The sequence below is a fragment of the Netta rufina genome (assembly GCF_964035555.1).
Source record: "Netta rufina genome assembly, chromosome: 6".
In the NCBI taxonomy this organism is placed as follows: Eukaryota; Metazoa; Chordata; class Aves; order Anseriformes; family Anatidae; genus Netta; species Netta rufina.
In genome coordinates, this window is record NC_140129.1 from 13,268,435 (window position 1) to 13,293,051 (window position 24,617).

At 44.0% G+C, this 24,617-nt stretch overlaps 2 protein-coding genes across 2 annotated transcripts in view; one reads left to right on the top strand and one right to left on the bottom strand.

Moving 5' to 3' along the window:
- Window positions 1-309: 309 nt before the first annotated feature.
- FZD5 (frizzled class receptor 5) lies at window positions 310-2,040 on the top strand (the record flags this gene model as incomplete). The annotated part of the gene is made up of 1 exon (XM_084288980.1): window positions 310-2,040. The coding sequence occupies one exon, from the start codon at window positions 310-312 to the stop codon at window positions 2,038-2,040; it is 1,731 nt and encodes a 576-aa protein (XP_084145106.1).
- A 5,685-nt stretch (window positions 2,041-7,725) lies between these two features.
- The window catches only part of CCNYL1 (cyclin Y like 1), a gene marked incomplete at its 5' end in the record, with an annotated part of 36,745 nt that continues 19,853 nt past the window's right edge, over window positions 7,726-24,617 (bottom strand). The window contains 6 exon segments of the mRNA XM_084289060.1: window positions 7,726-9,481; window positions 12,323-12,485; window positions 17,522-17,688; window positions 19,764-19,883; window positions 23,477-23,528; window positions 24,257-24,292. Coding sequence (XP_084145186.1) covers window positions 9,365-9,481; window positions 12,323-12,485; window positions 17,522-17,688; window positions 19,764-19,883; window positions 23,477-23,528; window positions 24,257-24,292 — 655 coding nt within the window. The 3' untranslated portion in view covers window positions 7,726-9,364.

Consider the following 24,617-nt stretch of genomic DNA (forward strand, 5'->3'; position numbering starts at 1 on the left):
GGCCGGGGCCCGCCGGGGGGCGCTGCCGCGGCGGGGCGGGGGCGGTGGCGGCGGCGGGGCCGGGGGCGGCCCGGGGAGCCCGGCGGGGCGGGGCGGGGCGGGGCGGGGCGGGGCCTGGGCGGGGCCCGCGGCGCGGCGCGGCGCGGGGGCTCCCGGCCGCCCCAGAGCGCAGGTGGCGGCGGCGGCGGTGGCGGCGCCGGTCCCGGTCCCGGTCCCGCGGGGCCCCGCTCCCGGCCCCGCTCTCGGCGCGGCGGCGGCGGCAGGGGCAGGCGCCCGGGGCATGCGGCGGCGGTAGGGAGCGCGGCGGCGATGGGCGGCCGGGCTCTGCCGGCGCCGCTGCTGCTGGGGCTGCCGCTGCTGCTGGGGCTGCCGGCGGCGGGGCGCGCCGCTTCCAAGGCGCTGGTGTGCCAGGAGATCACGGTGCCGATGTGCAAGGGCATCGGCTACAACCTCACCTACATGCCCAACCAGTTCAACCACGACACGCAGGACGAGGCCGGGCTGGAGGTGCACCAGTTCTGGCCGCTGGTGGAGATCCAGTGCTCCCCGGACCTGCGCTTCTTCCTCTGCAGCATGTACACCCCCATCTGCCTGCCTGACTACACCAAGCCGCTGCCCCCCTGCCGCTCCGTCTGCGAGCGGGCCAAGGCGGGCTGCTCGCCCATCATGCAGCAGTACGGCTTCGCCTGGCCCGAGAGGATGAGCTGCGACAGCCTGCCGGTGCTGGGGGACACCGAGGTGCTCTGCATGGGCTACAACCACACGGAGGCCACCACCTTGCCGCCTTTCTTCGGGAAGCCCACGCGCCCGGCCAAGGACGCAGCCAAAAACCTGACGCCGCTCAGTGGGCAGCGCCCCGCGGGGACGGAGTGCGGGCAGACTTGCAAGTGCAAAGCGCCGCTGATCCCCATCTCCAAGGAGTCCCATCCGCTGTACAACCGCGTAAGGACGGGGCAGGTGGCCAACTGCGCCATGCCCTGCTACCAGCCCTACTTCACCCAGGACGAGAAGACCTTCGCCACCTTCTGGATTGGCCTCTGGTCCATCCTCTGCTTCCTGTCCACCTCCACCACCGTGGCCACCTTCCTCATTGACATGGAGCGTTTCAAGTACCCTGAGCGCCCCATCATCTTCCTCTCCGCGTGCTACCTCTTTGTCTCTGTGGGCTACATCGTGCGGCTGGTGGCAGGGCACGCCAACGTGGCTTGCAACCCCGAGCACCACCACATCCACTACGAGACCACGGGCCCCGCACTCTGCACTGTGGTCTTCCTTCTCCTCTACTTCTTCGGCATGGCCAGCTCCATCTGGTGGGTCATCCTGTCCCTCACCTGGTTCCTGGCTGCCGGCATGAAGTGGGGCAACGAGGCCATCGCTAGCTACGCGCAGTACTTCCACCTGGCTGCCTGGCTCATCCCCAGCGCCAAGTCCATAGCTGTGCTGGCACTCAGCTCTGTGGACGGTGATCCAGTGGCTGGGGTTTGCTATGTGGGCAACCAGAGCCTGGAGAACCTGCGGGGCTTCGTGCTGGCACCGCTGGTGGTTTATCTGTTCACTGGCAGCCTCTTCCTGCTGGCCGGCTTCGTCTCGCTGTTCCGCATCCGCAGCGTGATCAAGCAGGGTGGCACCAAGACCGACAAGCTGGAGAAGCTGATGATCCGCATCGGCATCTTCACTGTGCTCTACACCGTGCCTGCCACCATCGTCATCGCCTGCTACATCTACGAGCAGCACAACCGGGAGGCGTGGGAGCGGGCGCAGAACTGCTCCTGCCCAGGGGACCCCCACCGCCCCAAGCCCGACTACGCTGTCTTCATGCTCAAGTACTTCATGTGCCTTGTGGTGGGCATCACCTCTGGCGTCTGGATCTGGTCTGGCAAAACGCTCGAGTCTTGGAGGCGCTTCACAGCCCGCTGCTGCAGGCCCAGGAAGCCCGTGGGTGCCGCCGCATACGGCGAGGCCAGCCCGGCGCTGGCAGGCAGGACGGTGCTGCCCAGCATGGCCTCCTACCACAAGCAGGTCCCACTGTCCCATGTGTGACCGGAGGGAGCCTCGGTGACCCCAGCCACGGAGGGTTGCAAAGACCCCGTGCCACAGAAGAGGGAGTGGTGGCACAGCCACCCCCGTGTCCCCAGCCCCGCCGCAGCGGAGCTGCCCAGGACCGAGCACGTGTGCCCGCGGGGCACGGAGCAGCCCCAGCCCCGGGCAGGGGCAGGTAGCCCTGCGGCCTCAGGGCAGGTTGTGCTGGTACCAGGGCGTGGGGCAGAGCTGGAGCAGGCAGGGCTGGCAGTGGCCCCTGTGCCCAGGCAATGACTGGCACTGGCACTGAGCCTCTTGCTGGAGCCGGGAGAGCTGGCTGGGGGGGAGAGGGGTGACCCCCGCCCTGCTGCGCCTGCATCCCCGGGCACAGCTGTGTCATGGCAGAGAGGGCTGGGGGCCCCTGGTGCGGGGCGTGGGCAGCAGAATGGGAGCAGGGCTCTGTGTCAGGAGGAGAGGGAGGGCGCTGCACAGGCTGGGGGTTACACAGGCAGAGGTAGAACAGGGCTCAGCGAGGACCTGCCACCTGGCCTCCGGGATGGGCAGGGACAGGGCCCGGCTTGCTGCCACGCAGCCAGGGGCCAAGTGACCCCAGGGTCCCTTTCTCTGCATGGGTGCGTGCTGGCTCCACGGGCAGGGCTGGTGCTGGGGCCACACTGGCTCCGGTGCTGTGGGAAGGGTGGGCGCTGCTCCGCGCCTCTGCGTTGGGGCGAGTTTCTGGCGTCTCCCTGGCGCTGTGCAGGCTGCCTGGGCTGAGGCGGGGGCCCCAGCACCCTGCCTGCCCGCCCGGGCACGCAGCGCAGCGGCTGAGCGTGGCAGAGCCGGCCGTGCCGGGGCGGTTGCGTTTCTGAACTGGGTTGTGTGTGCATGGGGGTTTTCCGAGGCAGACAGTCGTCTGTCTTGAGAAACAGCTGGGTCCTCTAGCAGCCAGCCGATTTCAGCTCTTCTTGCTGCTTATTTGAAAGCTATGCCTCTGTCAGAGACAGCACCAGGTTCAGGAGTTACCAGTTCACTTAGGAAAGCTCAGCAGAGCACTCATACTCCTTTCCCCCCAGCTCCACAAACCTTTTTTGCTTCCCTGGGGTTTGGCAGGAGCAGGGCACTGACAGAAGCAGTGCATGGCATTAAGCCACCATGACGGTAGGGCTTCAATAAGTAGGACGCTGAGGGGCCCTGTGTCAACCTCACGGAACAGTGGTGAGGCTGGGGGAGCTCCAGAGGCAGCAGGGGATGAGAGGTGTCTGTGGCTGGCTTCAGTCCCCCCGTGAAAGCACCTGAGGGATTGGTGATTCTTTTCCCCCTGCCCTAAACAGCGGTCATGTACGTAACCTCCCAGTGATTACTCGAGTTCTTTTTGCCCTCTTTCAAGCGTGGCACTGTGACCTGGCCGCTCAAGCACAGGAGAAAAGCAGCTGGCTTTGCTCCTGTGGGACAGCGTGGGTCTGAGGTTGTTCTTGACACCCTCAGACCACCTCAGTCAAGGAGCTCTCCACCTCATTTTAAAACCAAAGCCCGGGAAGCGAGGGGCCTCTCAAATGGCACATCTACTGATAGAGGCACTGCCAAGACGCTGCATGCGTGTCCCTGTGGCACTGTAGAGAGCAGCTGGTGGCACAGGGCTGGAGTACTCTGCAGAAACTTTTTAGATGCAGGTATCAGCACTCTTACGACAGAGGGCTGGCTCTCTCCAGCACGTTGCAGTACTTCAGCTTGGACAGAATTGCACCATGTTCTGTTACAAACTGTAAATAGTTGTATTATAGCCTGTTTTGTACATAGAGGAGCCGTAGTGAACTTTGATACGGGTTTGGGACAGGTGTGTTCTCAGCAGCGGGGCAGGTCAGGTGCAGAGATGCTGTGGGTAGGCTCATGTTGTAATCCCGGGCATTAAATAATTCTAACTTGATCCAATCCACGCCTCACTGGACTTGTCTCTTTCTATAGTGCCTTTTGTAGATACAGCTAAACACACACCATGCAATACAATGAACAAAAACATGTCAAAGGTTGTGTTTTGTTTTTTTTAAAGTGTAACTGACTATGTAAATCTTTAAAAAAAAAAAAAGAAAATTTCACGGTTAGCTGCAAACTGTTGCCTGTTGAAAAATGCAAGACTAATGGCAGGTTAATATAGTCAACTTGTATTTGAACCTGGCTTCTCAGCAACAAATTGCAGGCAGGAGAGAAGGAACATTGTCTTATGCCCTATATGCTGTAGGTAATTTACATCTTGGTTTTGCGTCTTCAGTTACTGATGTTCAACTTTGTTAAAATAACTGTATTATATTTTGTGAAAAGCTGAAGAAGTTTTATTCAAAGAGAAGTATAGAGATTAGTTATTTATGAGGAAAAAAATGTGTGTTGTTTTCTTTGCTTCTGCTAGACTAATAATTACCACAAAACCTTACTGTGGGGAAGGAGGAGGAGTGTACCAGAGGGCTGTGTCGGTCTCTTATCAGCAGGGATCATATGGGACTTGTGAGGCAATTACGCTGGCACGGTGTGAGACTCACCTGCTAGGCGTGCTGAACCCCACGCAGCTCTGCCCTCGGCATGGGGCTGTCACACACCAGCAGTGCTGGAATGGAGGCACCCAAAAAGGCACGGTGAGTCCCAACCCGGTGGCAGCAGCCTGGCTCTGGTCTGGGCCTCAGGGCTGCTGTGCTGGCAGCAGGTGCCGGCAGCAGGTGCCCACGGCCTCACTGACAGCATTTCCCTGACGGTCCAAGGTCACACCTCAGCGGTGGCAGAGGGTTAACGATCAACTTTTATTGGTGTTCTGCAGTTTGCTCAGTATCAGTGCCTCACCCCGCACTGAGATCAGGTGCTGAAGAGTTGCCCTTTGGTTCGTGCCAGGCCAAAGGGATGACAGCTCTTAGGCAAGTAGGATGTTGCATACTGATTTAAGCATCCGTGTTGCCACCTGCTGTGTACTCTCCTGTGTTGGGAAGAGCACTCCATGAGGACAGCAAGGGGTTAAGCTGGCTGCGCTGTGACTAATCGTGCAGGACTCTGCTATCTAGTTAGGTGTGTAGGCACACACAGGTCCCACCAGATAGGATCTCTTACCTGGAAGCAGCATTCCAGCGCCCAGCGATAAAACTGACGGAGAGCCGACAGCGCAGCCTGACTCACCTGATCCCGCCGTGCTGGTGATCTGCTCCCCGCCCTGCGCTCAGGTACAGCCAGAACAGTCAGAGGCTGACTGAGCGAGGAGCTGAAGACACCCACCACCTGCCTCTGGAAATAGCACCCCATTGGCAGCAGCGTTACCACCTTCACATTCCAGGAAGCCTCCACATCCTCAGCTCTTCAGTAAACAGAGGTTTGGCAGAGCTGCCATCCACTGCCACCTCAAGACAGTGTTTTCATTTCAAGCAAGGGAAGGGCCATTGCTACAGGCAGCTGTTGGTGAGCCACCTGCGGGACTCTGCTCCTGTATGGCAGCACAGAGCCCACCCTGACAGCGCATATTCCATGCCCCATTTGGAAAACTCAGGCTACCCTTGAGGTAGTCACTGGCTTCCTTTGGAGTTGAACAGTGCAAATGCAGCAAAAGTTCACTTACTTGGTGGTATGGGGAATGACAGTACCTGACAGCACAGGGAGCATGTGTCCTCACAAATGGGGTTCTTATATCACAGGAGCAGTAGGCAACGTGGTGGTTTCTTCTAGCAATGCCTGTCCACAAAGGCAGCCTGAGACTTCTATGGCAAACAAACCCACGGTCAGCCACATGCATTCCTCAGCTATTAAACTTGGGGGGGTGGGGAGGGGATGTATTAGTACAGCAGTGCACTTATATTCACTTCTGTAGTGTCACACTGCATTTGTTGTGATTGCCTTTTTTACAGAGAATGTTATGAGAAAGCCAGGCCTAAGCATTGCTGCTGCACTATTGCTCTGCGGGAACAGCAGCTCAGGACAGGGCAGCAGCCCTCCCGGTGCTGAGCTCTGAACAGGGCGGGCTGCCCACACATGGCTGCCAGCTCCACTGCGCAAGCTCTCACCTCAATTGCTCTTGTGGCCTCTTCTGCTTGCTCAGGTTAGTCTTGATGCCTATATTCTTATCCAGAAGCAATGTTCTTGACATTTATTCCATCCCTGAAGTGCCTGTCCTCTTAACTGCCAAACCCACACTGAAGTAGTTCTCATAAAATTCCCTTAGAAACAAAATACACAGTCTCCATACACAAAGGTAGAGGCCTGCTGAATCCCAAGGGCCAAATGTAGCCCAGAAATAGTGATTTGCTCCCCATATGGACAACAAACACACAATGCTTGTATTATGCTTGATGGACCACGATGTAGCTACTGTCTAAGCAAATTATTTTCCTACCATTTGAGGAGTACTACCCTGGAACTGAACGCAGCCAGAGGTTAGCTCACCACAGATTAAATATTATTCAGCTGTTGGGTAGCAAGAAACAAGCGTTCCTGTCACAAGATACGTCATTCCTGTAGGTGAACAGAAGGAGCAGAGGTAGGTAACATTCACTTTAATCCTACTATGATTCTAATTTTTATTTTGCCTTTGTAAGAACAGAACTGCCAACATTAAGAATAGCGGAAGTTACAGGGTATCTATACCCCACCCCAGTTCAGCTCACAGCAGACCCACCTAAATAGAATTCTCTCTGAAACAGTATCACTGTTCTTCCTCTCAAGTGCGCTCTGTAAGTTTTACTTCTTATTGTTTATTTAAGAAATGCTGTAGGTTTGTTTTCCAGGCTCTCTTTCAGATAGACCAGAATGTTAAATGTTAAATGGAATTGCTGTTCTCCCTCTCTTAAGAGGTCATGTAGTAGTTGAGCTCTATTTAGTATCTGCTGAACAGATCAAAATCCTATCGACTAAGTGCTCTGGGCTAAGCTACAGAAAAACTGGAGCCAGTTAAGGCTCTAGACAAAATTAAGTTATAAGCAGCAGTCTCCTGGAAGACAGGATGCAGAAGCAGCTGTCAGCTTGAGTCGTCATTTACCTGCCAGACAGATCAGCAGGAAGAGCCTTCATCTCCTTTGGCAAAAAGGTAAAGGGCCTGCCATGAGTCTCCTGCGCACCTTGGAGCTGAATGGCTGTATCTGCAGAAACCACGTGCCAGCCCGCAGTGAAGTGAATCCAGACTGACCTCACAAAGTTGAAGGCACCTGGCAGTGCTAAGGAAAGAAAAGCTCATTAGCAATTAGGTCACAAGTCAATCCAGGAGTTGGTCACTCGTAGCTTCCAATTTAGCACTCAAGGGAGGACTTAAAAACATAAAATCACCTCCAGACAGATTCACCCTACTTAAAGGTCATTTATGTGCAAAGAAACTGTCAGTGATTAGTTACTGGAGCAGCCTGAGCCCAGTTCCAAGTGGAAGCGATGCAGGGGAATAGCTGGGCAGCTTCATAAGGCTCCTGCCACTCCTTCAGCTGAAGCCAGCTGCCAGGACCCTGCCCGATGCTGCAGACTGAGCACTTCACAGTTGCCAAATGACCTCTGCTGCCGGCTCCAGAGACGTTCACAAGTAACTGCAGTAAAATGAACACAGGGTGCTGGTATGGGGAAAGGGGAAGGCTCTAATGCACACCACTGATTCCTCCCCCCAGCCCCCCCCGCTTTTTCCGTAACTTGAAAGAAACTGCACAGCACCAAATACTTGTGAGGGGAATGAAATCAGACAACTGTACAGAACACACATTTACCTTTAACTTTAATTAAAATAGAGTTTATTAGCTTTTCTTTTAATACAAACATGAGAAAGGAAAACCACCTGAAGATGTAGCATTATTTTCAAAATTGAATTGTGATCAATACCTGAAGTGCCAAGTTCCATGGATTTGAGAGCCAGGGGCTGGCATATTTGCATACCACAAGAGACTTTATGCATCATTTTAACAGTTGAGTGCAGCCAAACCGGTTGCACTCAGACATCCCCACTCTCAAAAGCATATGGACTTGCTATTCAGTGCAAGTTTCTGGACCTTGGCTGGAAGAGGAAGTGCACAGAAACCATGCCATTTGGAGGGAGATCTGCTCCTAGGACAAACTGCCTAGAATCTATTTGGATCCAAGAAGGGAAGATATTACAAAGACTTGTAACAGGAAGAGTCTAATAATACTTATCCTGTTTAGAGTTCAGGTTCAGAGCCTGATAGTGAGGTCCCATTCCAAAGTCTCAGAAGGAACAAAACCCAAGAGCAGTTGCACAAGATAAAATTCACTTTAGGGGGAAAAAAGTTTTAAAGAAATATTTTTGACAATTATAAATTGAACTTTTTTTTTTTTTTTTAAATCTACCCTGTTAGGTAGTCCAGGATTCTCAAACTCATTACTGTCTCGTTATGAATATAAATTCCTCCCAAGAAACAAATACTCAAGGAGAGCCAGATGGATGCACAATATCAGCTTTAGGAACTCCACTGTATATAGCACAAGAGATCTGCAGTAGAACTCGAGAAGCAGTGCTGCACACATGCCATTTACCACTGGATTGCTACACTGTTTGGGATGGTGATGATGTTTCCAGACCAACTTTCTCATTCAATGCCTCAGAAAAAATATACAGATTGCGTCTCTTCCGGAGCAATAATAAGTATTAGAAAGTGAGAGAAGCACCATAATTCACAAGAAATGCAGCATGGACCCTATATATTTTAACAATACATAAAACCATCTCTCTGCCCCCAGACAAAACATTCAAAGTCTTTTGACAATCTCTACTGGAGTGAAGTTGGTGCAGAGCTGGGATTCCTTCCTGCTGTGCAGCTTCTTGGTTACGAACAGATCACCAATAATAGCAGCTTTTAGTAGCCAAACCAGGGAAAAAACCATCAACACATGTCTATGCTATTGTTTTCAGCTCCAGAGTGGCTTTATACTTTAAAGAGTCCCATTTTCTGTTTTGTTTTTGTTAACACTGCATTTGCCTGAAATACAAATGCAGTGAGACTCTGGATGACAGGGGAGAGGAGGGAAGAACATTGTAACTATAGTCATGTGGTTAGTGTTTAACTTCTAAAATTTAAAACTACTTATTATTAAAAACCTCAAGAGTTCACAGCTATAGGCCTACATAGTAAGCAAACATCTGTGGGAAAAAGATGGAGAGAAGTTTGTTTTTGCACCTCTGGATAAATTAAAAGGAGGAGAGAGTTGATTTGATAAAGGTCTTGTCTTTTGCACCAAGTATGCTCCTCAAGCTCTGGGCTCCCTTGGCTAATTTTACCCCTCCTCTCCTCCTTTTGCTGGAAGACACCATCACCGCTGGCTTGTGTGCATGGAGTGGTGGTATTCCTCCGATTGATATGGATGCTGGTTCATGGTGCTGCACCTTTCTCTCTCCTCAGGAGAGGATGGCATTAGAACGGCGGATACCAACTAAATTATCAGCACTGAAAGAACGTCTCATAGCAGCTTTTGACAAGTCTTTGTATTTATCTTCACACAGCCGGGAGATAGCCTAGGTATCATGTTCAGAAACAGAAACAAAAATACACATTAGAAAAACTGGAACATTTCAAGGAAGCTTTTACAAGTGTCATACCAACACAGCAGGCACCCTGTAGCTGTGATTTTTTTTTTTTAAACCAAGAATGACAGTAAATAAGAACTACTTTGGAGGGAAAACATTGAGGGGGTCCCTCCCCATGCTAACAAGAATCCTATCCATCTGGAATTAAGACATTAGAAAGGTGAGTGGTTTCCATATCTGAGTATCTTCATTCATCTGCCAGTCTCATTACCTAATGGCAAACTTGGATTCATTTCAGACTTACAAGTTTGTGCAAGTTATGTACAGAAGTGCACACAGTAGCTAGGTCTAGTGTTTAGGTTTTTAACAGCACAAAAATGCATATAGCAAAATTTTCTCATTTATGAGAGAAAAGGCTCAAGCTAAAATGGTTTCTGCACTTCCTCAAGTACCTTGCCCTTGGCCACTCAGTGAAAACAAAGCTGTACTAGGACCTCTAGTTTTGCCCTTACTTTCTCTACACCTTCTTCCCCAAGCTGCTCTTCCCAAGATCACTCATGTGATCAGGTCAAGAAGGGAAGGCAGCCCACTGCTCAATGGCACAGCAATAGCCATGGCACTAACACAGCTATTAAATACCAGCACGTGTGGACAACTTAATATTTAATGGCTTTTTCAGCCACTTACTGGCTTACCTCTTCTCTGCTATTTCAAGCAGCTTTTAGTCCAGTGCAGCTTTTCTAGTATCAAGCCAAATTATTTCAATTCTAGTAACAAAATTGTCCAGAAAATAACGTGTATCCTCCCCATAAAGTCTATTTCTGATTGAAGCTTTCAGACATGATCAATGCAAACAAGTAAGGATGCCAGTAATAAAAGGCTGAACTGAATTTCAGTTCTGAACATTTACTTCCATTAATTATTTACCATCTAGCACCAGATGAACTTTCAGAGTCCTGCAATAAGCTACAAGCCTACACCTTCCCTTTAAGGCAGAACCCATTCAGCACAGCCAAGTGTTCTGGAAGTTCAAAAGGTGAAAAGCACTCTGAGCATGAATAAACTCTTAAGTGTATTTTAAAATAATTATTTACATTTATTTCTGCCGACCTTCTGGAGGCATGCATTTGGCTCAAGAGTGGCATTCTTTGAGACACTGGCTGTATGAGCTCCCAGTGCAAGACCAGACAGACTCTCCATCCTGTTCTAATGCTAGCACATCAATCATAAGGCAACCTGTGTTGACATATTTAGCCCCAGTCACCCACATGTTGTAAATCAGTTTTCAGTCCCTGGAATACTAATTCACTGCTTCATAAGGGCTCCTATCAGCTTCTCATGTGCTTCTAACAGAAAGGTAGAATTAAAAAGAAGTTTAGCAAATGGTTTAAATATTTATCATGTTTCAGAATTAGAAATCAAAATGCCCTCTGTGTGTTAGTAGGTGTGTTATGGCAAATCACACACCATGCTGAAAATTACTCTGGTTTTAAATACCAAGCTCACAAATGCTAGCAAAGAAGAAACAAAACAGGCTCACAATCTGTAAATCATCCACTTATGCCATAGGCACTGAGCAGTTCAGTAAACAATTTCCTGTGGAATATGAACTGCCCTACAACCACATTTACAATTAGTGACAGTGTTAGCTTAAAGTGCAAGTAACAAGGGTGAGACAAAGCAGAAGAGCTGCATTGCTTAACTTTAAATAAAGGAATTTGTAGACATATCATACCTATCATTCCAAAGGACCAGGAGGGATCACACTTATTCCCAAAGTTCAACCACTTTGGGATGAAATAAAAAAAAAAAAAAAAAAAAAAAGGCACTTGGCAGAATTATTGGGGGTGGACAATAGACAAGAATACCATAGCACACCCCTTTTTGAAAGGGGTTATGGTATCAGTGTACACAGGGCCTGCATTAATGCCTTTGTTGAAAGGTCAACAAAACAACATGCACAGTCATCAATTAAACCCGGACAGATGAAAGGTTGCACTGATCCAACAAGAAATTTTGCCTGGGAACCCAGGTAGTTTAGATATTTCCAAAGTATCGTATATATATTCACCAACAAGGAATAAAGTCTGACACTGGAAAAGGTCTTCAAAACAAGCCTTCGTATGAAGGAATGCTGTGGGGACTTGCAGCAGGGCAGCCTTCTCCATTTAGCAAAAAGGGTCAGTAATCTATATTTATACTCCTCTGGACATGCTGAAGTACTCCTAAGAAGCAGCTATCCCAAAAGTTTGTCTTAACGCAACATTTCTTTGGAAATGTGAGGTTCTAAAGATTGCGAAAAGAAACATACTATTTCTGCAGCTGCCCCCCTAACAAATGGTTTATTAAACCATGAGAGCAGTAAGAGCACTCCCTCTAAATTTAAAAGCAGCTGTGCAGTGGGATGCAGTGGGAAACCTTCAGCTGGTAGTATTTAGAAAGGTCCAAGTGTGACTGTCTCTAGGTGCTTGGAATACTGACTGTGACCAGGGAAGGACAGACAATCCATTACATATGACACTAATCCTTTCAATCTTCAGTAGCCTAGCTGAACTACAGTTCCAAAAATCCATTTTATTTAGTGATCTGCTAGACTTCCATGATCTCTGTTCCCTTCCTTTCCTCAGGATACTAGTTTAGCCTAGGTATGATTTTAAAAGCGCTAACTGTAGTTATAAAGGGGTTAAATTAGCCTGTAATAGTAATACACTAATCTAAAAGCTTTTTAGTTTTTCTAACCGCCACTTAATATGATTAGCAACAGATGCTCTTACTACACACGCACACACACACACACAATCCCCTGCTCAGCCAACCTCAGACCATTACCTCCAGTTTCTGTGCTCTCTCTTTACTAAGAGGCTCCAGCAGAAAGCTCAGGTTATTGTCATCTGCTAGGGAGCGGAGATCGAAGTAGTATTTGGCATAAACACTGGCAGGAACATTGATATTAAACTGCAGTAGCTCCAAGAAGTGTCTTTCCATCTCATTCCTAGGAGGCAGAAAACAAAGGAAAAAAAGATTGTTTCAGCTGGCAGAAAATTCTGAAGAGACCTCAGGCTAGTTTTTAAAACCAGTAACTTTGAAATAGTCATTGAGAGGCCTGCATTATTAGTTTCAAGAGACAGTTCATTCACTGGTGCTCAAAACAAGGTGCAGCTTTTGAGTCCTGGCACCTTCAGCTAAGAGAGAAAGGTAGTGCCCTGTCGTGCACTCGCTCGGCTGACCAGGAGGCTCATTCTTCGGAGTTCCATTAGTGCAGCTGTACAATTCATGCGCCATTCTCACTCTCTTGTACGGCCCCACACTATAGTGATCAGATGAAAGGAATGATGTATGCTGTTTATTAGCTCTGAAGAACTTGCAGACATTTTCACCAGGCTGATAACAGGAAGGGGGTTTATTGAAGTAGAGGCGGACTAACAAAAGGAGTAGGCAGATCACCACGGCAACAAATGGATCTATGAAGAGCTGCTGCTATTATCTCACAGAAAAAAGCCTCTTGAAGCAACATGGATTCATCTCCAATAAATAAATAAATAAGCAGCATTAGGTGGGAGAAGGAATTTTCTCCTCAATAGCATTAGGCAGGATAACAAAGTACTGTGTCAAAGGGCACTGTCCAGTTTTTACTCACTCGTCTATTTTCACTGGGCAAAATATTTGGAGGAAAGTGGGGAAAGAGCTGTGACATAAAAAGAAGGCTGTTTCAGCTACTGTACCATGGTCAAGTATATCAGAGATGTTCTACAGAGGAAAAACTTATTTTAAATAAACAAATCAACCTGGGAGAACCGGGTGGTACCCAAACCAAGCAATTCAGTTCAACACTAAGTCACAGCGACTGTTCCTACTGGCAACAGACCTTTATCTATAGGATGTAGCAACTGTGTAAGTCAAGTGTAAATACACCAGGAGATATGTTGCACAAATTCAGTGCCAAGGCTGTTCTTGCTTTTTGGGAGCTTTTAAAATTGATGTTTTACCTGTCAGGGAAGAAATAAATGAAGGAATCATCCAGGTTGTGTCCTGTATTGGATGGTGGGTCTCAATATCAATAGCAGCTTTGTGCTTGTGTCTAGCACAGTGGACTTGAGCACCATTGAACCTAGTGCCAAAATTAATTTCCTGTTCATATGGTCATAAGCCTATAGAAATGTAAATCAGATAATGTTTTGATGATCAGCTGATCAGAGCTTGATTTACCCTGTGAATAAATGCTCTTCACTGCCCCTTTTGTACTCACTACACTAATACATTTTAATTGTATAAAAATACAATTCTTCATTGGATTAACAAGACTATTAATAGTGGTTTAAAACCTGGGAAAGCATAATGCCCATGTGTTTGCTGTGCCTTATTTACAAATATATGTAGCTGAAAGAATGAACAGCATGTGTCCCCTTAACAAGCAATCACAGCAAGATTAGCAGCTGCACAGTTAATTTTTCAGTGATTATGGATTCACTCTAATCAAAGCAAGCAAGTTTTGACAAAGGATGACTTCCAAATATCAGTTTAATTTCCTTTGATTTTTTCCCCCATTAGAAGTAAGCAAGCAAAACCAAAACATGCCCCCCTCCCAAAAAAAAAAACAAAACACAAAAACAACAAAACACACAAACAAAGAACACCACAACCAAAAAGACATTTTCAGTTAAAAACAAACACACACAAACTTTGCTTTGGTCAAAGGAGAAAGGGCTTGTGGTAGGAAAAAAAGAAGATGAGCACTTTATCTATCTTGAGTGGAAGGAAACTAAGGCAAACTAACTCATCTGTTACTCACGAGGCCAGTAGCACACATTCTTTAGCAAATCACAGAATCATGAATGGTTTTGGTTGAAAGGTACCTTAAAGATCATCTGATTCCAGTCCCACTGCCATGGGCAGGGACACCTCCCACCAGACCAAGTTGCCCAAAGCCCCATCCAGCCTGCCCTTGAACACCTCCAGAGGTGGGGCATCCACAGCTTCTCTGGAAGCTGTGGATTCAACCCACAGCTTCAACCCGTGCCAGTGCCTTACCACCCTCTGACTGAAGAATTTCTTTGTAATGTCTAGTCTAAATCTCTCCTCTTTTAGTTTAAAACCATTGCCCATTGCCCTATCACTCCACTCCCTGACAAAGCATATTTTTCTACCTTTCCTGTAGGCCCCTTGTAGGTATTAGAAGGCCGCTGCTGTAAGGTCTCCTTGAGGGCTTTTTTGCTGGGGCTGAACTCAGCCTGTCTCCATAGGAGAGGGACTCGAGCCCTCTGATTATCCTCATAGCCCTCCTCTGGGCTTGTTCCAATATGTCCATGTCCTTCTTGTGCTGGGGACCTCAGAGTTGAACGCAGGGCTCCAGATTTGCTCTCATGAGAGCAAACTTTAATACACAAGTAATTTCTCTGACAGCCACACAGCTTGCTGCTAGCAGAGAGTTGTGAGGCAAGGCTGCAGAATGAGTGTCTGTAAGCAGCAAGGGGTGTGTTTGGTAAGGATGAGCTGCACCTACCCTGCCTTTAGAAGAGGTGGCTGCCTGTGGTCCCATGGCTTGTGTGTATGTACAGATGTTTACATACACAGATGCACAAGCATGCAAGTTGGTTGACCTGAAACTGATAAAAATCCTTTTGCCAGTTTCAGACTGGTATAAATCCCAGGCCTGACTTGCAGTGGCTAAACAAGAGTATGCATTAGGTTAGTAAGATCATTTTAGGTATTTCAAGCAGAGGAAAATTCACAAACAAAACTTGCTAGCAGTCCCTGTAGACAGACCTTTACTGCAACAGGAATGACCCACCTCGTAGAGTCTACAAGTGACTTGTAGTTCAGGAGCTGCTGGGGTTTGGGGCAATTCTCCCACCACCACACACACACCCCTGACAGTGTTATCAACCATGTCCAACGTTAGAATGCAACTGTGCCTGACATCTTTTGCCAGCTTTTCTCTCAGAAATGCTTGTACTCAGAATAACTACTGTTCACCATCAGGTAGCTAGTTTAAAGAATGTAGTGTTATAAGCTTAAAACTCAGTTTTGCTGACTAGTCTAAGCACTTTGCCAAGGTCCTGATTGTGGTGATGTTGCCCAATCCATGAACAGTGAGCTCTGCCCAGCTGTATCAGCACAGGGCCTAGCTGGACACCCCGGCCACTATCAGAAAGGGGTTGTGCAGTTTCTGCCCACATCTAAATTCAAAGGTCCAAATCATTTGGAATGAGAAGAGATTACAAAATTCCCATCCTCAAACTAGGGAGGAAAAAACCACCTAAATTCTTTTTTTTTTTTTTTTTTTTCCCAGCACCATCACTGCTTTGAAAATGTAAGTACTGACAATTTCAGGAGACCCAGCACTGGCAATAGAGAATAGACATCCTGCTTGTTACAGATATTTTCAGTGCTATCAATTTGATTTGTCCCAAATAGGGCTAGAAGAAGGGACATCAAAAAGAGCAAGATGTATACTCCAGCACTCCTAGCATCGCTGACCCCACTTCAGCCATCTCAGAGTTATTTGCAGCAATGCTTCAAGTATGTTCCTCAGATAGATGAGCACTCTGAGCCAGGTTGAGTGAAGATGTACATTGTATAAAATCACTAATTATGCTTTCCAGAAAGCAGGCTGGCACAGCCCTGCTTTTGGAGACAAAGAACTCTCAGGCAAGGGGTATGCATAAAACAAGATATTATGTTTGCTGTTGATATTTGCAAAACAAAATAATTTGAAACACAAAAACTGTTTCATTGAAACAAACTCTTCTATTTTTAGAATAGAAAAATCTCCCCCCTCTCCCCCCCCAAAAAAAGCAACCTAAAAGGAACAAATCTGGATATTCCTCCTACTAAAGGAATTTACCCTAGATAGATATTTACTTACTGTATTTTAAACATTAGCTCTATGCTGAATCCAGGGAAGAAAGCTTTGGGCAAGAACAGAGTATTTAACTTAAGTAGCCTACTAGTGCTGTGTATGAACTGCTACCACCTCAGTGTTGTCTTGTACTAGAACTGGCTTTTACTACATAAGCCTGGACACAGTCACAGCACAACAGCACAATGGAACTCAAAAAAGGACAGAGCATTTCACAAAGTTTATTAAAGCCAGAAAGTGTGATGCGAAGCTAGCTTTCTAGGATTTCTACCACCATGATAAAGAAAATGCAGGAGATTGGCTAGAAGAACTAGAAATGTTGACATCTCTAAGCTTTCAGAAAGAGCTTCGCAAGAAGGAATTTAACAGAAATCTTATGGGCCAAATCTGCTCCACATAAACACACCTCCAGCCTGTAGCCTGGGCCCACAGCCACAAGGATGAACATCCTCTGAAACTGCAGGGTTTAAAGCTGAGTGCAGCAGGAAAAGAGAACGGATTCAAAATTTTTGAAAAAATGATCCAGTATCGGAGACAAGAATATATACAAGAAACAGCTTTACATAAACAAGGAGTGGTAAGACTGAGAAATTTGTTCTCAGCAATGTAGGCAAGTTTATGAATTCACCCAAAGAGGAAGACCTGTAGCAGCAGCTAGATGCAACACACAGAGCCATAGATACCAACAGAAATGACACCTGTCTGCCACCTTAAAATACTTAAATGTTTGCTCCTACATCTAGCCAAAGCCTAAGTCACAAGTGACAACTTACCTTGCAATTTTTCAAATTTTAAAACACAATACGCAAGGAACAAGTTTAGTTCTAACAGTTTTTTTTTTTTTTTTTTTTTTTCCCCCAGAAAGACTATTGGTAAGAATAAATGTAGGGCACTTTGAAGTTACACCAATGCAAAGCAGCCAGTCCCATGGCTCACCACTGGAGGAAAAAGGTTAAAAAAAAAAACTAATTTTGAAGTTACTCAGCCCAGTAGTCAGAAATACTAAACTAGATTTGTCTCAAAGTAAGGATAACCCAAGTTTCCTAGGTTAAAAAAGGGAATGAGGCCTGACACCAGACATCATAGCACCAGAGACATTTTTTTCAGTAAGGCATGATCATAAAAATTACCATTCTGGAAGAACAGATTATTCAAACCTTGCAACTTACATGTCCTCAACAGTAATGTCCTTCAATATTTGGCAATAATCCACATTCCAAACAGCCTGATCATCCCAGACTTTAGAAGCCAGCAGAATAGCTCCTAAGACTATCCTCTTCCAGTTACTAGGGCAGATGTCAATCTCTGCATAGGTTAAAAGCCTTTCCAAATAAACCTATAAAAAAAAAAAAAGTTTTACATGTGTAATTAAGATCTAGAGCTGAGTTGTGACTAGCATGTTTGGCTGATCAAATATGCAAATATGTTTTATCCCATTACAACTAAGTGTATAAAAATAAGTATCAGTGGGTAACTACTTACACTTTAGAATCCCAGCTTTCAAGAATTAGAGGTTTGTTTCTTTATTGAAAAAAGTGAACTGGACCACCAAGGTATAAAATAAAGATACTGAAGAATCAGTTCTGAGCAGCAAGTACTGCTGTTACAGTGAAACACTGCTAGAGTTCTTTCAGTCAGTCACTGACAAGGCCTATTAGGGCCTATCTGGGATAGTAAATCACTCAACACCACGCTAACTTTTTATCATGGTTAAGGTTCAGCACTCGCAGCTTAACAGGAAGTACTAAAACTAGCACTGTGATCTATAGTCATTGGACAAAGATGCATTAATTGATATCTCTCCACAATAAGGCATTATAGTACTATTTCTGCTTCATCCTCCAAGAAACAGACTTCATTCCTTTACCTACAACGTCATCCTCCACTTTCATCTACATCAGTGAGATATCCAAGTTCAAAGATATGTTAAGATATGTTCCCATGCAATCTCAAATTAGCCCAAAGATATTGAAGCAATGCCTTCCTTAAAAGTTTTCTACTATTTAACACTCCTGTAATGGTCTGCGTACTAAAGAACTAGCACTTTCAAATTTGAATATTACATTATATATAATATTATATATATATATAATTTGAATATAGATCGTTTTTGACATCACATTCCCTAAACCTGGTGGGTACAGGAAGCTGTTGAATAGGTCCAGTGGCAGGGTCAATACCTATTACCAGGGTCTCCTTATGCTTTCTTCCCGTCCTTCGCTTGTAACCTTCAAGTGGACTAAAAGTGTTCCTATAATAACAGAGCCATCTAGTGGTAAAGTCCACTTTAAAAACAACTATTTTTTGTTAAATATTTCAGCTGGCTAGATTGCCTGGGGTTATTTATCATCTTATTCTGTCAAATCGTTTGTGTATCTTTGGAAAAGCAAAAAACTCAAACTACTCTGAGTTTCAGTAGCTCTAACTATATAGCCCTTTTAATTAGCTTATTTACTTAATAAAGAGTCCTTCAAGCTGAGTCTACTTAGTTGCCACAGTCTTTTGGTGACAGTTTTTTTCTGTTCTCCTTTCAAATTGTTTAACAGTCAGAAGCCACAATGAAGACTGAAGTCTAGTGTGCAACGAAGTGCAGAGTTTAAGAGATTTTCTAACGCAGTCATTATATAGGTTGTGTCTTTTCCTTCCCCTTTACGTACTTATAGGTATATACCTGCATGTGTGTGCATATGTGCACGTATATTCACACATACATACGTGCAGACAAACTTAAATGTGTGTGCATAAAGAAAGTGATCAGTATCATCATTTTTCTTAATCCCATCTCTGTTTTGGAAAGCAAACACCTGTAGTGAACTTACATCCTTTTACAAGTATTCTTAAGTTCCAAGTACATCCACATCACCTGGGGAAAGAGTTCAAAAAAAAAAGAAAAGAAAGGGGGCAGATAGAGAGGTGGCAATGACTGAAGGACATAATGAGAACGTTTATCTCATGGAATTCCTGCAGTATTGATCCTTAACCCCTTAGGGTGTGTTATTTGTGCACTGTTCTTAACATGAGGTCAAATCTCCTGCTCTTGCCTCCATACCTCTGAAATAAAAGATGTCTTTGCATCTCATCTTGGTATACCCTGCTGTTTATCTTACACCATTTTATCTGCCCTTTTCAAGCTTCTTCACCGAGTTATGTATTATGAAATAAACAAATGTTTGATTGGACAAGTAATAAAGCATTACATATTTATAAACAGGAAAGGTAGTTCCTTTAAAGTTAACCACTTCTGTGACTACTTAGAAATCTTTCCAATTAACTCGTTTGTATACTGTCTTCATAATTAACATGGTTTCATGAGGTACTGTAACTATTTAAATTGTGGTTTGGCCCAGTTCACTCACTGACAGGACAAAAGTATTCTAAAAGCTTAAATTTCAGTAATCAGGCATCTCTTACCAATGTCACTATTGCACATTCAGCTGTCAGTTGTGCAGCACTGAAAAGTGTCCGAACAAACCGGTAGATGTGCTTGTGATCAGGGTCATGCTTGTAGTAGTCATCTGGAACTTCTTCCCGCTGAAATAAAGTCCTTTGAATTACTGAAAGTTTGTTTTATTAACTGTAAAGAACAGCCACACACAGTTATTTCTTCTCACCAAGTAGAAGCTCATACAACCATGCTCATGTCACAAAGAGCTACAACAAGATCATATACTGAAAGAAATAAATAGACTTGCAATAATGAGTATTACAATCAAAGCAAACAAAACAAAACAAAAAAAGGGAATAGATTTAGCTGATAAGGTCTGTGTTGTCAACACTTTTTTGATCTGTAAGACTAATGGGAAAGAACATGAACTAGTGTCATTATTAAAGGAGCTTACTATTGCAGATGGAACTTTTTACAGACTAAAAAAAAGTTAAAAAGAAAACCCTGAAAGTTTCTCCAAGTTAAGAAAATCACAGGTGTATACACACAAGGGAAAAACTGACTTTTCAAAAAGCAAGATTAAGTTCACAAGATCCCCTTTTCAGCTGAGGAAAAGCATAGGAACACATTTCAATAATTTCATCACAGGCAGAACTGGATGGTAGCTTACATCGTCTTCATCAGACTTGTTCTTGAGAAATTTCAGAAAGACAAAGCTAACGAACAGCTAGATTTAACTGTGACATGATACTAAGTTTATTTCTAAATACTAAATTTCTAAATTTAAATTTAAATTTCTAATTTAATAAAATTAGATTAAATTTAAATTTAATTTCTAAATTTGAATTATTTCTAATTTAAAATTAATTCTAATTAATTCTAACTCTAATTTCTATTTTTTTAAATATAAATTTCTAAATACTAAATGCTAAATTTATTTCTAAATACAGAAGAGAAGAAAAGCTTATAAATAATTAAGTTTGTGAAAACAATCCTAAAACGAGTAATGAAGAACTCCAGCTTTGCACATTTATTCTGCAAGACTGGTACCTGTATTCCAGGTTACAGGTATAGTGCAATACAGAACCAGGTGAGAACAGCACAGCTACTTTATGTTATACAGGTAGTCATAAGCAAAGAAACAAGTATTTTCATGTGGCTTTGTAGTTCAAAATAGCCAGATAACAGTGTCAAGTAAAAGAAGAGGTAAGTTGTCTACACAACCTTCTAATAGACCACTAACCAGCATTATAAATAACATGGGCAGAATCCCCCTTGCATAATTCCCTGTGTGAGTGAGGCTGAGCTCAAGCTCACATGTATTAAAACTTTTTGCTTTTATAATTTGTCTACAGAACCAACAGTCAGCATAGAGGGCTTTTGTAAGGGAGCAAAGAGGTGGGAAGACATGCTATCCCTATAACTGAGCATTACTCTGAAAAACGAACCAGCATGCAGCAACAGATCCTGGCACTACCATTGGGGCTTACTATTCACAAAAACATACTGTTGACCACAGACAAGTTCTCATGGACAGAAGAGAACCACAAGTGCTCGGCACATATACTTTCCCCTTTTGCCTCTGAGAGGATCCAAAGCGGTGCAATAAATTGTCTGCTCTCCCTTCACCAGCAAGGAGAAACAGGCAACAAGTAGACAAGATCTCATAAGTCAGTGCTTAAGATTCTTTTTCCTACATCCAGCCAAACTTATAATCCAATTCAAAGGGTTTGCATTATAAAAAAAAAAAAAAAAAAGGATCTCACAAGAACACTAGTTTTCTCCAATGGGAATGTACTTGCAAGTATAGCTTTTAATTTACTGATACAGAAGTATCTAGGCCCAGCTACACTCACAGTTCAGTAACTTGCATCTGTGCTCTTCCACATTACTTCTCTGGTGGGGATGTTAAGGTCCTCACAAATGAAGGATGCAACATGCTAAATAAACAAGGAAATACTAGAAGCATGTAGACCCAAAGAACAAAGCTGTTCCTGAGCAACACCAGGTTCCCAAAAATAAAGATTTCTGAGGTGGAAGCACAACATTCTATTAGTGATCTTGTACCTAAAAACTTGTGATAAAGAGACAAGTGAAGAAGATACTAGAATTGACTGAAACACAAAAGCATCATGCAGAATAGCAAATGGAGCCCTCCAGAACCTGTCAGTATGTGCAGTACAAAACCACATGGAAACATGTTTTTGCTGACTGGACCTGAGGAGGAAAAGTCTAGGACCAGTATTAGTGATTGAGCCCTGTGATGCTGGTAACTTGCAGTTTGTTACTTTTGTAATGAAGGACAAGAGAGCCTGGATAGTTATCTGGATTTGGACTTCCTTGTAACTGAATCTTTATAGAGGACAAGTTGTGCAAAAATTTCTTCCAATTAATCTTTAAAGGAACCGTAGATACTAGGCCCCAAACCCTATTGCTAAAGACACTAAGAAGTAATTTATACCTTTCCCCTCAAAAGTATGACATAGAGCCTTAACACTACATATCTGTCTGTGTACTGCACTAGGATAGAAGAAACCTTTAAGTGTTCCCTAAAGGATACAATGATTTTCCTCTATTCCTACTCACTAATTAGGAGGGGAGCTATACGAGCTGATCAAAACATGTCAGATTGCTAAAAAAAGAAAACAAATTGTCTGATGAAGTGGATGGAGTTCATCTTACATAAATAATTCTCAATATGAATCAACTGATTGAGGCACTTAAAACAGTTTTGGACCAGGTATTTTTCTTGAAGTGCCACATTTCATACAAGAAATCTATATAGCTTTTCTCTGAAATTCATTATTTTGATTGAGTCAAGAGTTATGTTTATTAAAGTATACAATTCCCAGCACAATAGGTCCTGTTTATGGATGAACCTCTACCAAAACTTTAAACATTTTTTTTTTTTAACTGATTGTTAACAAGCCAAATAGGTGAGCTAAATTAAGCTGCATTCACTCTAATAAGTCACAGAGTGAACTGTGAATTTTTAAAGACACTACAGCTTTGCTAAATTTATTTCAGGTGAAAGAAAATAGAGTAAGCTGTCCTACAGGACAGTGAAAGCTAGTAGTGCTCAAACTGAACATGAAAAGCACACACTCCTCCAATCTTGAGCTAGCCTGTACTATGAGGTTTTGCATCTTAAAGATTGCCTAAAAAGGTATACCAGAACCGTTTACGTTGGAATCACATACTGAATGCTCCTAGATGTTAGTGCAAACAGCATTAAACATACTGGCTTAAAATTTTTGCCTTTTAAAATAAGGATTGCTGTCTCCTACTCTGTGTGATGCTTCACACATTAAATACTCCTGTTTACAACCTTAAAAGGCTAGGAACATACCTAATATGTCTTCCCAAATAAATTGTTAAGACTTAACTAAAGTAGCGTTAAAAGAGGAAAAAGGAAGGAGTCAGACAAGACAGCTCTGGTATGAAAAGTATATAAAGCAAGCACATGCTGATTCATGTAGACAGATTCAGATAATGCAGAGAAAACCAAACATACATTGTAATATTCAGAAAGACTAGTTTCTGTTCGTGATCTTGTTGATATCAGAAATCCAGCAGACACCATCTGCACTGTATTTTATGTATAAAGATAAAACTTACCATCAATTTGCTTTTGACCTGGTGCTAAGACTTTTTTTTTTTTATAAGTTCTATGGAACAAGATTTTTCAAAAAAATGTATATTAATACACATTCAGAGGATCAAAAAAAGCTACACTTACTGTGAGAGGATGAGATTTTTCATCAAAAATATCCAATGATCTGTCTGAATCTCTACAAAGTAAAAATCTATGTTTTAACAACAAGACTTAATTGGTAATGCTATGCTCCACTAAAAAGTATTATTTATTAAAGAATAAAAGAACATATTTTATAGTTCATCTTTTCCTAGAACAATGCGTGAAATTATGTTGCATTTTTGCAAAGCATTTAATGGTAAGATCTTACAACTGAATATTTAACAAGCTAAACAGTGAAGTTATCCACATTCTCACCAGCAAGTCAAATTGAATTTCTAAATACAGAAGCCATAGTTCACATTATGCTTAGTACAGTTCTCCTTTAAAATGTGAAACCATGTCATTAATATCATTATTTCAAAAAAGACAGCTGCAATTTTGAAGCACATGCTGTAATTAGCTATAATGGCAATGGTTATTTGTACATGGGATAGTGTGTTCCTTCACATATCAAAACTGATCTGTACCTCTGCATTCAGAGGTACAGCTAACCCAAGTCCAAAGGCTGACGCGTGGTGAGTTAAGTGTATTTTCCTCACTCCCTCTGTTTTGACTTTTTATGCTTTGAAGCACGTGTCATTGGATAGGTGTATTATGGACCTTTGCATATCAACTCAAAAAGGGGTACAAAGAGGAAGCAGATACATCATGAAGTTACCAGATTTTTTTCAACTCTTATAACTGACTGTTACTGAAATAACCAAGACCATATCCCTGGCTCAAAAAAAAAAAAAAAAAAAAAAGAAAGAAGAGCACACTCACCTGTTCTTTATGTGGTAGAATATTGCTAATGTTACACTACAAAAAAAAAAAAAGGAGAAAAATACAGTTTTAACAAAGCATATTGTAGCATATCCTGTGCAGATTATTCTGATGCAAAAGTTGTTCAGGGCAAACTGTTCAGAACCCATAATCTATTAGCATCCTCCCACATTCCTGAATACCCGTTACCCCATTTCTGATCCTTACCTGCCTGAAGAAAAACTAGCCAAATCAGACTTGCTAGCCAAACTACTTTTACATTTGATGTAGAGATATTTGTGCCTTGAAAGAAATAACATTATGCTGGATTTTAAACACGTACCTTCATTTCCTGATTAGGTGACATTTACTGAAAATGTGG